Below are 17180 nucleotides of genomic sequence, written 5' to 3'. Positions count from 1 at the left end.
TGGTTTATGGGGACCATGTGTTTTTAAGTGGTTTATGGGGACCATGTCTTTTTTCACTGGTTTATGGGGACCATGTGTTTTTAAGTGGTTTATGGGGACCATGTCTTTTTTTCACTGGTTTATGGGGATCATGTGTTTTTAAGTGGTTTATAGGGACCATGTCTTTTTTTCAGTGGTTTATGGCGACCATGTGTTTTAAGTGGTTTATGGGGACCATGTCTTTTTTCACTGGTTTATGGGGACCATGTGTTTTTAAGTGGTTTATGGGGACCATGTCTTTTTTTCACTGGTTTATGGGGACCATGTGTTTTCAGTGGTTAATGGGGACCATGTGTTTTTTCACTGGTTTATGGGGACCATGTTGTTTTTCACTGGTTTACGGGGACCATGTGTTTTTTCACTGGTTTAGCTGGACCATGTGCTTTTTCAGTAGTTTATGGGGACCATGTGTTTTTTCAGTGGTTTATGGGGACCATGTGTTTTTAAGTGGTTTATGGGGACCATGTCTTTTTTCACTGGTTTATGGGGACCATGTGTTTTTAAGTGGTTTATGGGGACCATGTCTTTTTTTCACTGGTTTATGTGGACCGTGTGTTTTTAAGTGGTTTATGGGGACCGTGTCTTTTTCACTGGTTTATGGAGACCGTGTGTTTTTTCACTGGTTTATTGGGACCATGTGTTTAAGTGTTTTATGGGGACCAGTGCTTTGTGGGGACTGTGTGTTTTTATAGTTGTCTAGGGGGACTGTGTGTTTTTTGAGTGGTTTATGGGGAGTGTGTTTTTATCCAGTTAATGGGGACCGTATGTTTTGTCAGTGCTGTGCGGGGACCTTGTCTTTTTTCAGTGCTTTTTGGTGACTGTGTGTTTTGTCTGTGCTTTGTGGGAACCGTGTGTTTTTTGAGTGGTTTAGCTGGACCATGTGCTTTTTCAGTTGTTTATGGGGACCGTGTGTTTTGTCAGTGCTTTGCGGGAACCATGTGTTTTTTCAGTGCTTTGTGGGGACCGTGTGTTTTTACAGTTTTTTATGGGGATCGTTTGTTTTTTCAGTGGTTTATGGGGATTGGTGTTATTTCACTTATTTATGTGGAACGTGTTTTTTTTCGTTGGTTTATGGGGACTGTGTGTTTTGTCAGTGCTTTGCAGGGAACGTGTGTTTTTTCAGTGGTTCATGGGGACCGCTTTTTTTGTAAGTGGTTTATGGGGACAGTGTGTTTTTTCAGTGCTTTGTGGCGTCTGTGTGTTTTTCCAGTTGTATATGGGGACCGTGTGTTTTTCAGTGCTTTGTGGGGACCGTGTGTTTTTTCAGTGCTTTGTGGGTACCGTGTGTTTTGTCAGTGCTTTGCGGGAACCATGTGTTTTTTCAGTGCTTTGTGGGGACCGTGTGTTTTTACAGTTTTTTATGGGGACCGTTTGTTTTTTCAGTGTTTTATGGGGATTGGTGTTATTTCACTTATTTATGTGGAACGTGTGTTTTTTCGTTGGTTTATGGGGACTGTGTGTTTTGTCAGTGCTTTGCAGGGAACGTGTGTTTTTTCAGTGGTTCATGGGGACCGCTTTTTTTGTAAGTGGTTTATGGGGACAGTGTGTTTTTTCAGTGCTTTGTGGCGTCTGTGTGTTTTTCCAGTTGTATATGGGGACCGTGTGTTTTTCAGTGCTTTGTGGGGACCGTGTGTTTTTTCAGTGGTTCATGGGGACCGCTTTTTTTGTAAGTGGTTTATGGGGACAGTGTGTTTTTTCAGTGCTTTGTGGCGTCTGTGTGTTTTTCCAGTTGTATATGGGGACCGTGTGTTTTTCAGTGCTTTGTGGGGACCGTGTGTTTTTTCAGTGCTTTGTGGGTACCGTGTTTTGTCAGTGCTTTGCGGGAACCATGTGTTTTTTCAGTGCTTTGTGGGGACCGTGTGTTTTTACAGTTTTTTATGGGGACCGTTTGTTTTTTCAGTGGTTTATGGGGATTGGTGTTATTTCACTTATTTATGTGGAACGTGTGTTTTTTCGTTGGTTTATGGGGACTGTGTGTTTTGTCAGTGCTTTGCAGGGAACGTGTGTTTTTACAGTGGTTCATGAGGACCGCTTTTTTTGTAAGTGGTTTATGGGGACAGTGTGTTTTTTCAGTGCTTTGTGGCGTCTGTGTGTTTTTCCAGTTGTATATGGGGACCGTGTGTTTTTCAGTGCTTTGTGGGGACCGTGTGTTTTTTCAGTGCTTTGTGGGTACCGTGTGTTTTTCAGTGGTTTGTGGGGACCGTGTGTTTTTTCAGTGGTTTATGAGGACCATGTGGTTTTTCACTGGTTTACGGGAACAATGTGTTTTTTTACTGGTTTATGGGGACCATGTGTTCTTTAGGTGGTTTATGGGGACCATGTGCTTTTTCAGTGGTTTATGGGGACCATGTGTTTTTCAGTGGTTAATGGGGACCATGTGTTTTTTCAGTGGTTTATGGGGACCCTGTGTTTTTTCAGTACTTCATGGGGACCATGTGTTTTCAGTGGTTAATGGGGACCATGTGTTTTTTTACTGGTTTATGGGGACCATGTTGTTTTTCACTGGTTTACGGGGACAATGTGTTTTTTCACTGGTTTAGCTGGACCATGTGCTTTATGAGTGGTTTATGGGGACCATGTGCTTTTTCAGTAGTTTATGGGGACCATGTGTTTTTTCAGTGGTTTATGGGAACCATGTGTTTTTTCAGTGGTTTATGGGGACCATGTGTTTTTTTGCTGGTTAATGGGGACCATGTGTTTTTTCACTGGTTTATGGGGTCCATGTGTTTTTTACTGGTTTATGAGGAGCATGTGTTTTTTTCACTGGTTTAAAGGGAACATGCTTTTTCCAGTGGTTAATGGGGACCATGTGTTTTTTCACTGGTTTACGGGGACCATGTGTTTTTTCACTGGTTAATGGGGACCATGTGTTTTTTCACTGGTTTATGGGAACCCTTTGTTTTTTCACTGGTTAATGGAGACCATGTTGTTTTTCAATGGTTTATGGGGACCATCTGTTTCTTAGTGGTTTATGAGGACCATGTGCATAATAATTTTACTCTGAACATCAATATGTGACATATGAACAACTTATGGGGTCAATCACAAATTATGGCTTATGAGATCACCTGAGTTTATGAGGTAAACACGAGGGTGCATGAACATTATTTTGTCGAGACCCATTCATCTATCAACATATAAATCTGGCCTAACAGTCTATAATGGTCAGACAATACAGTAATATTCTCGTCAATCTGACATACCTTCAGTCATTCCAGCGTTGTTTTCTTCCTCCACTGGTTGAGGTCCTGTGTGAAGGCAGCCTTGAATCACACGATGTAGGCAGGATCATTATCTGAGGTGGCACAGGCCAGGTAGAACCACGGAGCTCAGTGATGGACCTACACAGACACACACACACACACACACACACACACACACACGCACACACACACACACACACACACACAGACAAAAAAAGCAATATAAATTAGTGACTCATTTATTTTCCCTATTTTAAAGTTCTGAATCGTATTACATTTAAGGGAATGCATTACTTAAATACAAAGTGACTTTTACAAGAAGTTGAAGGCCTATACACGAACAATCTATCTTTGTAGACCATACCTGCATGGCTCCAGTAGTTTCTCCAGCTTTGCCAGCTTCTCATATTCAGCATTTGTTGGGAGGGTCACATTGTGCTTCTGCTGGGTCAGTGTTGCGTCTCATGGGCTTGATCATGTCGAGGGTGGAATTCAAGGGTGTTGGTACGTCCTGCACGAGTGACTCCAGGTCTTGCTGGAATTTCAGCTCGTCAGTGTCGACCAGACTGTGCTCGAAATGTGCCGCCACTTTGTGACACTTGGCCAATACACCATCAAAACCAACGTCCCAAAGGGACATAATAATGTCCCTCTGTAGAAGTTGTGTGATGCAGGGCAAACGCTCAAAGGGCAGCATCCTCCCTGCAGCTATCATACTGGGAGAGCTGTCTGTTCCTGTCTGTGGTCGTGTCACATATTGTCACATATCCCCAACTGATTTGTGATGTTGAGAAACTGCCTGACACACACTTCTGCAAAGTGACGCTCCTCTGTTTTCATCACACCTGGGGACATGATAACAAGGTCATCAGCATACATTAAATGACTGATCAGCCTTTCTCCCAACATACAACCAGTCCTACACTCTTTGAGCCCTTTAGAGAGCTCACACATGTATAAATTAAAAAGCATCCGCAAGCTAACGTTAGCTAGACAAAACAACGTTCGCTAGCTAGCTAAAGCTGTGTAACTGTTTGGCTGAAGAAGCTAAGCTACATAACGTACCTTAAGGCAAACGAGTGAAGCTCCCAGCTGACTTTGATGAGGTAGTTTTGGTTGTTTACTGATGTTGTTTACTGATGTTGTTTACTGATGTTGTTTACAGTCGTCCACAGTCAGTGCTACAAACATGGCCCCCGTCAAACCTCCTCTTTCGCAGTCTTGTCTGCGACGTACTGGTCATGGATTCTCCTCATGATGTTTGGCCTCCATGATAGTTTGTAAGACGTGTCGTCAGTGGAGAATAAGCTCAAGTCCATCATCTCTAACATGATGATAGGTCAACAGTCCATGGAGCTAAGAGATGAGTTAGCTTGGTTGACAGAGCTGTGGTGACGGTTTTACCTCGGCTTCACTCGAACATCGTAGTTTGACAAACACTTCTCACTACATCAGTGATTGGCCTAGCATCCTTGCTAATGTCACCTTAGGGATGTTCTGTATTCAGGTGGTACTTCAGACTCGAGGAACTCCCACAGTAAACTAATTCCACTTTGCACAAGGTGCAAATAACAAATAACGAGATTTCCATCAGGAAGCTTCTTGAAAACAAATTTGCCCTGAAGCAAACTCGGCCTCAGCGTCACGTTCAATGTTTGAGACGTTTCCCAAACTAATTTCACACTCGTTCTGACTCGTTCTCGCCCCGACTGCGTAATTCAACCACGTTTATATCCACGTCAAAATAAAGTGAAATTCATCACTGTGTAAACTCAACTTAGTGAATAGATTCATGTGCCATTTTCTTATCGCGCAATAAGAGTCATTAACTCATTAACACCACAGAGGAGGAGGAGGAGCTATGAAGTCATGGAAAACAACGTGATGATACTAAACTGATTGGACTTAGAACTTCATAAGTTTATGATCTGATTGTGTTAATGTTTGACTCCAGTTGATGTCGTTGAGTCTAAAGTTCAGATCAGAGCAGTTATTTGATCAGATTCATCAAGTTTCCTTCAGATCAGACTTGAGAAGACTTTGGTGTGTGGTTTGTTTCCTGTTCAAACAGCAGAATAACTTGACAGACGTTCAACAGCTTCATGACCATCATTTCTGACCATCAGAAGGTAACAGAACTAAACTCATCTCAAACATGATGTTTGTTACTGTGAAGCTTCATGAATGTGAGGTTTGAAACGTTTGAAATCACTGCTTTAGAGGACGTTTGTGCTTTTGCTGAAAGAGAAAACTTTCTCTGAAAAACTGTCCAGGTTCTTTTTGTCAACAAACCAAACCACGTTGATAACATGAACAGAGCTTTGACAGAGAATGAATTGACCCTGTGGTGACTTAGAGAGGCTGAAATGTCTGCTGTAATACTGCAAACCTTTCTTATTATGGGATGTGAACATGTCCTGGTTCCTCTGAACCCTGCTGACACAGTATAAATGCTGACATCTGCTGGTTGACATTTGATATGACACATTGGAATCACATGGATGCTGAGCACCAATGAGCTGAAGTTGTTTATGGTCTTAATTCACTGAGTGATGGTTTGACATCAAACCTTCTCATCATGTGAATAATAATCACACTGATTCACAACATTAACCACTGAACTTTTGTCACCAAAAACACTGAAATGTAACATTTATAAAACACTTGTGAACTCTTTCATTAACAAGTTCAGCGTGTTTGCTTTTGCTGCCTCTGCAATAATTCAAAGTCATCTTCAGTTTTCTTTGATTTTGACCTTTGACCCTCTCTCAGCTAACTTGGCTAATGCTGCTAACTGCAAAACAATCACTTGCCTGTGACATCATGTTCTTATGACTTGACTCCGCCTCCTCGGCTGGTGTTGCTGGCTCTTCTTGGTCCTGCTGGACCTGCTGGTTCACCCATGCTAACACTAACTTGGAATGGAATCCATGCTGTAATGATTGTCCTGTGTTCTCCCAGCAGGTGGCGCTCTGCTATGGATCAGATCAAGGACAGTGAAGAGGAAGCTCCGCCCTCTAAAACCACTCTGTGTGAGGAACATGAGGGTCAGAGGTCAGATGAAGATCTCATGGATCATGTGACTCGTCTCCATGTCACAGCTCAGTGTTTTATTGACACATCATGTCCTGTGTTTGTAGGAGGATCCATCAACAGAGACCACACTCTGCTGGACCTGGACCTGGACCTGGACCTGGACCTGGACCCAGCTGTTTGTCCATGAAGAGTGACTGGTCCATGGATAATCCTATGCACTTCAAACAAGAACAGAGGTCAGATGATGGAGGTCTTCACAGGTCAACAACTCAAATGATCCACCATGTAGCACCAGAGACACCTTATATTTAGGACCTCAGATCCAGTACCAAGACATTCTGGACCCAAGTCCCAAACAGAGCCGTCTCTTTAAGCTCAGATCTGGAGCCATGAAAGAATAAGAAATGTTGAATAAATGTGGAACAGTCCTGGCTCACGTCCTTGGCTTTGGGTAAAGTGATCTGACTGAAGATGTTCTCCATGTTTTAGTGGAAGTCTTAAATGTGTTGATCAGTGTAGAGTTTGACACCGAGCAGCCGACACCATCTGGGTCAAACCATCTCTGTCTCCTGATACTGTCCATCATTAAAGACATCAATCTATCAGAGCAGATGGTGGATTTACATGTCCTGTGTTTGTAGGAGGATCAATCAACAGAGACCAGACTCTGCTGGACCTGGACCTGGACCTGGACCTGGACCCAGCTGTTTGTCCATGAAGAGTGACTGGTCTATAGGTCGTATTATTAACTTCAAGGATGGACAAAAACATTGTGAACTGATGTAAGAATTTCACACATAGTAACACACACTTACATGATCCTCCACCAGGGGGAGCCTGTCTAGTCCAAAACATGTTTAATCCAGAAAACCAGTCTTCTTGTCTTTGGTGGACCAGTCCACTAAATGTCTTCAGCCTGTCCTCGTCTCTGAAAACATGTCCAACAGTAAATCTAGTCAGAGTCCGTGATTGGTCAGGGACTCATGGTCAAGCCTCTCTGATTGTGTCTTTGAGACTTCACACACACACACTAGAGACTGTCCTTCAGGGACTTTTGTCTTCAAGTTGTCAAACTCATGTCATGTGACTTTGGCTGAAGAAGAAACGTAGGTGCAGCTCAGTGAAAACCTGCTTTAGTAAATGACTCTGAATGTTTTCTCCTCAGAGTTGATCAGCAGAGGACAGAGGTTCTCAGTGGTCAGTCTGTCCAGCAGCATGGAGCAGACCTGGACTCTATATTTAAGGTGTGTACATGTACATGACACTACTGTTCATATTGAAGCAGAGTCCTGGTCCTGACAGTCAGGATGCTGCTCTGTGGACCTGCAGAGTCCTGGTCCTGACAGTCTGGATGCTGCTCTGTGGACCTGCAGAGTCCTGGTCCTGACAGTCAGGATGCTGCTCTGTGGACCTGCAGAGTCCTGGTCCTGACAGTCTGGATGCTGCTCTGTAGACCTGCAGAGTCCTGGTCCTGACAGTCTGGATGCTGCTCTGTGGACCTGCAGAGTCCTGGTCCTGACAGTCTGGATGCTGCTCTGTGGACCTGCAGAGTCCTGGTCCTGACAGTCTGGATGCTGCTCTGTGGACCTGCAGGACTTCACTCTGTCACTGATCATCTCAGGTTAAACTTCACATGTTCTGTTCCAGCTGCTGGAGGAGAACATCATCTGCTTTGTGAAGAACGAGCTGAAGAAGATCCAGAAGGTTCTGGGTACAGATCACACAGAAGTCTCAGAGAGTCAGAGGGAGGATGAGGAGGTGTTGGATGGTGAAGATGAGGAGCAGAGGAGGAGCAGAGAGGCCTTTCTGAAGATCACAGAGAACTTCTTGAGGAGGATGAAGCAGGAGAAGCTCGCTGACTGTCTGCAGATCAGTAAGAGGACTTTTAATGTGAAAGGAAGAACATCTTATTTCCTCAATGATCCACTCACTGATTTATTTTCTTGTGTTCTTTCAGAAACCAGAGCTGCAGCTTGTCGACGTCAACTCAAATCAAACCTGAAGAAGAAGTTCCAGTGTTTGTTTGAGGGCGTGGCTAAAGCAGGAAACCCCACCCTCCTGAATGAGATCTTCACAGAGCTCTACATCACAGAGGGAGGGACTGGAGAGGTCAATGAAGAACATGAGGTCAGACAGATTGAAAGAGCTTCCTGGAAACCAGACAGAGCAGAAACAACCATCAGACAAGAAGACATCTTTAAAGCCTCAGCTGGAAGAGACGGACCAATCAGAAGAGTGATGACAAAGGGAGTGGCTGGCATTGGGAAAACAGTGTTAACACAGAAGTTCACTCTGGACTGGGCTGAAGACAAAAGCAACAAGGACATAGAGTTGACATTTCCCTTCACCTTCAGAGAGCTGAATGTGCTGAAAGAGAAGAAGTACAGTTTGGTGGAACTCATCCATCACTTCTTCACTGAAACCAAAGAAGCAGGAATCTGCAGGTTTGAAGACTTGAAGGTGGTCTTCATCTTTGATGGTCTGGACGAGTGTCGACTTCCTCTGGACTTCCACAACACTGAGATCCTGACTGATGTCACAGCGTCCACCTCAGTGGACGTGCTGCTGACAAACCTCATCAGGGGGAAACTGCTTCCCTCTGCTCGCCTCTGGATAACCACACGACCTGCAGCAGCCAATCAGATCCCTCCTGACTGTGTTGACATGGTGACAGAGGTCAGAGGGTTCACAGACCCACAGAAGGAGGACTACTTCAGGAAGAGGTTCAGAGATGAGGAGCAGGCCAGGAGGATCATCTCCCACATCCAGACATCACGAAGCCTCCACATCATGTGTCACATCCCAGTCTTCTGCTGGATCACTGCAACAGTTCTGGAGAACATGTTGAGAACCAGAGATGGAGGAGAACTGCCCAAGACCCTGACTGAGATGTACATCCACTTCCTGGTGGTTCAGTCCAAAGTGAAGAAGGTCAAATATGATGGAGGAGCTGAGACAGATCCACACTGGAGTCCAAAGAACATGAAGATGATTAAGTCTCTGGGGAAACTGGCTTTTGAGCAGCTGCAGAAAGGAAACCTGATCTTCTATGAATCAGACCTGACAGAGTGTGGCATCGATATCACAGCAGCTTCAGTTTACTCAGGAGTCTTCACTCAGATCTTTAAAGAGGAGAGAAGCCTGTACCAGGACAAGGTCTTCTGCTTTGTCCATCTGAGTGTTCAGGAGTTTCTGGCTGCTCTTCATGTTCATCTGACCTTCATCAACTCTGGAACAAATCTGATGTCAGAAGAACCAACAATGATCCAGAGGTCCAGTCTGTGGTCCAGACTGAGGTCCAGACAGAGGTCCAGACTGTTTAGACACAAACTGAATCCTCTGCACCAGAGTGCTGTGGACCAAGCCTTACTGAGTCCAAATGGACACCTGGACTTGTTCCTCCGCTTCCTCCTGGGTCTTTCACTGGAGACCAATCAGAAGCTCTTAAGAGGTCTACTGACACAAACAGGAAGTGGTTCACAGACCAATCAGGAAACAGCTGAGTACATCAAGAAGAAGATCAGTGAGAATCTGTCAGCAGAGAGAAGCATCAACCTGTTCCACTGTCTGAATGAACTGAATGATTGTTCTCTTGTGGAGGAGATCCAAGAGTCCTTGAAATCTGGACGTCTGTCCACAGAGACACTGTCTCCTGCTCAGTGGTCAGCTCTGGTCTTCATCTTACTGTCATCAGGAAAAGATCTGGAAGAGTTTGACCTGAAGAAGTTCTCTGCTTCAGAGGAGGCTCTTCTGAAGCTGCTGCCGGTGGTCAAAGCCTCCAACAAAGCTCTGTACGTGGATCAATATATAAATATTAATAAGACATATTCTAAAGAGCAGAAGATAAACATGTTTAACCTTTTGTTCATCACTGTTTTCTACCTCAGACTGAGTGACTGTAAACTCTCAGAGAGAAGCTGTGAAGCTCTGTCCTCAGTCCTCAGCTCTGTGTCCTCTAGTCTGAGACACCTGGACCTGAGGAACAATGACCTTCAGGATTCAGGAGTGAAGCTGCTGTGTGATGGACTGAAGAGTCCTCACTGTTCTCTGGAGACTCTCAGGTCAGATGATCCATGAAAGGTTGTGTTCATTTCCTGTCTGTCCTGACATTATTCAGTCATCACTCCTTCATGTCTGTGTCTCTTCAGGTTGTCAGGTTGTCTGGTCACAGAAGAAGGATGTTCTTCTCTGACCTCAGCTCTGAGCTCAGACTCCTCCCTCCTGAAAAACCTGGACCTGAGTAACAATGACCTTCAGGATTCAGGAGTGAAGCTGCTGTGTGATGGACTGAAGAGTCCTCACTGTTCTCTGGAGACTCTCAGGTCAGGACTCACTTTATTTGACAGTTGATCTTGAGGTTCTTGTTGATGAAGATGTTCTGAGTTCATCATATCTTCTTAACTCCAGTCTGTCAGGTTGTCTGGTCACAGAAGAAGGATGTTCTTCTCTGACCTCAGCTCTGAACTCCAACCCCTCACATCTGAGAGAACTGGACCTGAGCTTCAATCATCCAGGAAACTCAGGAGAGAAGCTTCTGTCTGCTGGACTGAAGAGTCCACACTGGAGACTGGACACTCTCAGGTATTCTCCTCCTCCTCTTCCTCTTCTGCTTCATCTTCAACAGCACCATTCAAACTTGTAAGAAGGTTCAGGTTGAAGATGTTCTGTTATTCTGCTGTCGTTTATGAGACAAATGTGATAAGAAGTCAGTGAATATAACCAAACATTAGTCAAACATTTTAAACACCTGTTCTTCTTCTGGCTCCTCCCTTTAGGGGGCGCCACAGTGGATCATCTGCCTGATAGATAATGTTCTTGTTTGACAGGAGTTATAAATGTATATACAGGAGTTATAAATGTATATACAGGAGTTGTCTTCTGTGTTGTCCACATGGTGGCGCTGTTAAGAAAATGCGTAGCCTCCTGAAACTGTGGTCTCTGGTTCTGCAGACACCGTCTTGTCTTTGAAACACACCTGTCCTTCATCTGACACCAGGGTGTAGTTCATCATTGTGTCCACCAGAGTGCGTCATTAAGACACAAACTCATTCAGACTGTTTCTTCCTCCAGGATGGACCATGCTGGAGAGCAGAGGCTAAAACCTGGTGTCAGGAAGTGTAAGTATGGATTTACAGGAAATAACAACATCTCAGCTGATCATCAATAAACTGCAGCTGTGTCTTGTTCTTCATCAGATTCATGTGAACTGGAACTGGACACAAACACAATGAACAGAGAACTCAAACTGTCTGAAGACAACAGGAAAGTGACCAATGTGACAGAATATCAGTCGTATCCTGATCATCCAGACAGATTTGATCACTATCCTCAGTTGCTGTGTAGATCTGGTCTGACTGGTCTCTGTTACTGGGAGGTCGAGTGGAGAGGAAGAGTTTATATATCAGTGAGTTACAGAGGAATCAAGAGGAAAGACAACAGTTCTGACTGTGTGTTTGGACGTAATAATCAGTCCTGGAGTCTGATCTGCTCTGATGTTGGTTATTCTGTCCTTCACTGTGATACATTCACATCCATCACATCGTCCTCTGTCTCTCACAGAGTCTCAGTGTTTGTGGACTGTCCTGCTGGGACTCTGTCCTTCTACAGAGTCTCCTCTGACTCACTGATCCACCTCCACACCTTCAGGACCACATTCACTCAAACACTGTATCCTGGGTTCTATGTCTGTCTTGGTTCCTCAGTGTCTCTGTGTTCTCTGTAGAACATGAAGAGACAGCAGCTTCAGTGGTGGACGAGGTCTCACTGTTTAGAACCTGATGTTAAAGCCTCAGTAATTCATCATAAACAATGATTGTCTGTCATTAACTGAGTCGTCTACCTGTGCTGCTCATTATAATGAGCTACTGACTGTGCTGTGAGCGCCCCCTGCTGCTGAGAACCAGCCTGAAACACAGAGGTTCACACTCAGTCAAAACAGACATGAAAAAATGATTTTAGTTCAAAATAAGATGAAGTAAAACTAATGAACAAAACAAATGTTTTTAAGTGAAAATGAAAAAATAAAGTAAAAATTAATACATTTATACAAAAATAACAAAAAGTGAATCAAGTGAAATAAAATGCTTTATATAAAATAAAAGGTTTTAAATCAAATGTAAATAAAGAAGTTTCTCTGAAGATCATCATCATCATCACCATCATCTCACTGACCTGACTTTCTGTCCCAGCATGCACTGCTGCTCCTCTTCATGCAGTCTGACAACAGCGCCCCCCCCCCCCACATCTGGCAGAACACCCTATATGTGCGGACATTTTTCGTTCTGGGGACATTATGCCCAGTCCCGATCGTGGTCCCCACAATGTGGTACAGACATGTAGATGCGTATCTGTGTGTGCTTGTATTTCTATTCTTGTGTGGACCAACCCCTGGCAAAACACCTTATTTGTGGGGACATTTTTCATTCTGGGGACATTAATTTTTTGCTGCTGGTCCTCTGCTGCCTCGTGTGGTCACTTTGTGTCACTGAGTTAAGTCTAAATTAAATATTTTTAAAGCCGAATTTTACAAAATAAGACATTTGAACTTATAGTAGTTGAGTTACTGTTATTCAACAGCTCCTGTGTCTCTGTGATGTTAAAATCACTGGTTTTCTCTATGGACTTTGGTGTGAGAGAGTGAGTGACTTTGGTGCGGGAGAGCGAGTGACTTTGGTGCGTGAGAGCGAGTGACTTTGGTGCGTGAGAGCTAGTGACTTTGGTGTGTGAGAGCGAGTGACTTTGGTGCGTGAGAGCGAGTGACTTTGGTGCGTGAGAGCGAGTGACTTTGGTGCGGGAGAGTGAGTGACTTTGGTGCGGGAGAGTGAGTGACTTTGGTGCGGGAGAGTGAGTGACTTTGGTGTGGGAGAGTGAGTGACTTTGGTGTGAGAGAGTGAGTGACTTTGGCGCGGGAGAGCGAGTGACTTTGGCGCGGGAGAGTGAGTGACTTTGGTGTGAGAGAGTGAGTGACTTTGGCGCGGGAGAGCGAGTGACTTTGGTGCGGGAGAGCGAGTGACTTTGGTGCGGGAGAGCGAGTGACTTTGGTGCGTGAGAGCGAGTGACTTTGGTGCGTGAGAGCGAGTGACTTTGGTGCGTGAGAGCGAGTGACTTTGGTGCGGGAGAGTGAGTGACTTTGGTGTGGGAGAGTGAGTGACTTTGGTGTGGGAGAGTGAGTGACTTTGGTGTGGGAGAGTGAGTGACTGTTCAGTGAAGAAATAAAGTGTAAACATATATTTAAGACATCATAGACTTTAGCCGTTGTAGATTTTAACCTGTGAATCTTTTCTTCGACTGTGTAAATGTAACTCGACGTCACTTTTATATATAATACTTTCAAAGGTGTAAGATGTCCACGCAGAGTTACTCACAAACATCCAAGGTTTAGTAAATCCAAGGTTTAGTAAATCCAAGGTTTAGTAAATCCAAGGTTTAGTAAATCCAAGGTTTAGTAAATCCAAGGTTTAGTAAATCCAAGGTTTAGTAAATCCAAGGTTTAGTAAATCCAACAGCAGTGAAAACCAAAAGTATGTGAACAATGATTGTCCTCAGCTGCGTCAGATCAACACTGAGCATCAACACAAACACTCAGGTGCAGACAGTTAATCACTGATGAAGGTGGACATGTGACAAACACACGCACACTGAGGACCCCGCATGGACACAACAGGCATTACAGTCAAACAGTCCTGACATCATCTCATTGGTGTGTGTGTGTGGAAACCTCACGTCCAGCGGTGACATCACACTTAAAGTTTCACAGAAGAAGAAACGCTGAGTCATATTTCATCACCCCCCCCCCCCTCCTCTTTTGTCCCTCTGTGGACACGTCCACTCATGTCCACTCATGTCCACTCATGTCCACTCATGTCGACTCATGTTGGACATTCTGAGGTCACCTCAAAGGGACGACCCGCCAAATTAAAAGCCTGTTTCCGGAAATGTCCACTTTTCCCTAATGGCACTTTATTGTGAAGAAAACTTGTGTATATATATATATATATATATATATATATTTACATATATATTAAATTGTTTATGAATTATTCATTGTTCTTATTTATTTACTTTTCAGCTTCTTAAATGTGAATCATTAAAAAAAAAAAAAAAAATCAATATAATATCATATACTGTACATGTATATGTGTGTGTATATATAGATATACACACACATATACATGTACAGTATATGATATTATATTATATAGGGTTTTATATATATGTGTGTGTGTGTGGAATAACATATATATATATACATTCAGGTTAATTATGATGACGTCACTTTATTATTATTACATTAATATTAAAACGCTTCATAAATTCTGGACTCAGTTCTATTTACAGCATAAAAGTGCAGACGTTTGTTGTGTTTTTCAGGTTTTTTTTATTGAACAAAAGTATCAAAAACAAAAGACAGCAGCAGTGCAGTTACACCTGTCAGCCTGCAGTTTATTCACAGACACAACAACAACAACAACAACAACAACAACAACAACACAAACACACACAGACGCCTGCGTCTCTCTAACCGTGTGACGGTTAACCTCTCTCTGTTTGGACATAAATAAGAACACAATTCCTTCGCAGGGCGCGACAAATATTTGGCAAAAACACACACAGACGTCACAACATCTTGTGTCGCTTCTTTAAATAAATACAATTAAAAAAAAAATAACAATCTTTCTTGTGTTTTGTGTGTGTTTACATACAGAGTTAATGCACGGTCGGTACAACACACACATATATATATATATATGTTTGTGTATATTTGTAGGATTTTTAGGTAGAAAACTAGCTTCATCGTCTCGGAGGACGTTAAAAAAACAAAGAAAGAAAGAAAAGCCCACGTCTGTTTAAGATTCAAACCATTTGTTTTAAATGCTTCGGAAAAGTCAAAGCGTCGTCTGCGTAAACTGTGAGCGTCTGAGCGGCGTTTAAAGACCTGAGTGCTGAGCGTTAGCAGCAGATTCACGACTTACAGCAGTAACGCAACAACAACAACAACAACAACAATAATAAATATACGACTTTTGCCCCCTGTTTTTTATTAACATGACAGCGACAAAAGGACAACGTGGCGTAAAGTCGGCGTTTTTTTTTTTATGTGCCTTCATCGTCTGGAAATCACTTTGGTAGAAAAGATTCAAAAATAGCTGGAAATGAAACGTTTGTGGTGTTTTTTTTTTTCTTCTGTTAGTGCTTTAGCAAGTCCTCGGCCCTGACTGTCCACCATGTCCACCTCTGTCCACTCGTGGCGTGGACGGCGAGCATACCATTTGGGTGCGTTAATATTTTGTTATTACTCAGATTTAGCATTTTTATGCTCCTCGACAGTAAAAACAAAGGTTTATCTTTGTGACACGATATCGATTAAAAGCTTTGTGTTTTTTTCCATCAGTATTTACGACGTTGGTGGAAGAAAAGATGCGAAGAGCGAAGCATCTGTGTACGAAGTTACGCTGGAAAACGACGCACAAGACCGCGAAGATGATGGTGATGGAGATGGAAGGTAAAACCATGGACAGACATTTAAAACCAGAAAGGAATCACAACAAGTTCCAAACTCTACTTAATGTTTTAAAATCTAGTTATAATTGGAAAAGCGACCATTAGACATTTATAAATTTGATGGCACTGTTGAGATTCTCCACTGGAAAAGTCTTTATTCATAAATGATCATTTTCTTATAGTTTTCTTGTGTTTTTTTTAAAGTATTTATGACGTTTACGAGACAAAAGTATCTTCAGCGAGTGCGAAGAGCGAAGGATCTGTGTACGAACAAACGCTCGAGAGTGACGACGACGACGGAAGGTAAAAGGTCATCGTTTCTGTCGTCGTTTTGCTCTTTTAAAAGATGCAAAACTGTGAAAGAACAAGAAAAAAAATCAGGAAACATTCTTTTAAATTGAAAAAATTCAATATATAACATTAATGTCCACATTTTGGACATTTGCACGTTAATTATCATCGTTGCTCCACAAACGTATTATAATAATGATTTATTCTCACATTCAAATGTTTCCAGTGCAATGAAAATCACCCTTCAGACGATGGAAGACGCTTGTCAGGATAATTTGGTAAAAGATGGATGTTGGAGCTCAGGAATCAAACAAGAGTTTATTTCTGTACAGAAAGAGCAATCCCAAGGCAACTTGCAGATTCAGTCACCCTGAGAAGACTGCCAGCAAATTGGAAAATCTCTCTAGTTAACCTGTCTGGTGGGTGTGTCAACGACCCCCCCCACACAGACAGAGTAGAACAAAAGGTTTCCTCCCTCCCACGGGAAGAGAGGGAATCAGGTAGACCCCCCATAGGGAAAGAGGAAGATAAGGTGTTTACGACTCAAACCCCTGTGTCTCCAACTGTTGTACAACAAAATAGCAAATGGTCCCTTGATCTTAGGTCATACTTTTACATTTATACAATATCAATACAAAATTTCCGTAACATATCCCTCCTGTTCATGCTGATCTTAAGCATAATTATGACATACATTTTGTAGAGTGTGAGAGCGAAAACCCTTTCGAGCAGTTCAAAACATTCTATTTATCCATTATCCTTTCAGAAAGGGAAACTCTCTCACGGTTCCGCTGCCCCGGCAACCACACACAGGTACTCCATGTTACAAGAAACAGTAATCATACACAAAATAAGCATCATTTAAAAAATCAAACATTGTTTCCATCAAAACAGAACATAAAACATCCTTACAATCTAACATTCCCTTTGAACATAAACACAAAATTACAAACATTCACACATGTCATCCGGTAAATTTGAATGTTAAAACTTCAGTCGTGTTTTCTCCTGAAATGTCCAGACTATGTTGAATCAGTTTTCCTGTTACTGACGTTCAGGGCCCACAGTCCATTTTCTGCTGTATGAGCTGTTGCTTTAATACAGTCAACG

At 43.0% G+C, this 17180-nt stretch overlaps 1 protein-coding gene across 1 annotated transcript; it reads left to right on the top strand.

The window, feature by feature from the left end:
- Positions 1–5303: 5303 nt before the first annotated feature.
- On the top strand, positions 5304–12000 carry LOC310934884 (protein NLRC3-like; the record flags this gene model as incomplete). The annotated part of the gene is made up of 9 exons (XM_083898684.1): positions 5304–5371; positions 6204–6296; positions 7444–7522; positions 7926–8151; positions 8236–10069; positions 10166–10339; positions 10427–10600; positions 10686–10854; positions 11482–12000. The coding sequence occupies exons 2-9, from the start codon at positions 6220–6222 to the stop codon at positions 11998–12000; spliced, it is 3252 nt and encodes a 1083-aa protein (XP_083754810.1). The 5' UTR covers positions 5304–5371; positions 6204–6219.
- Positions 12001–17180: the final 5180 nt, after the last annotated feature.

The sequence above is a fragment of the Microchirus variegatus genome (genome assembly GCF_963457635.1).
Source record: "Microchirus variegatus genome assembly, chromosome: 12".
NCBI classification, from domain to species: Eukaryota; Metazoa; Chordata; class Actinopteri; order Pleuronectiformes; family Soleidae; genus Microchirus; species Microchirus variegatus.
This window is presented reverse-complemented; position numbering and strand designations above follow the sequence as displayed.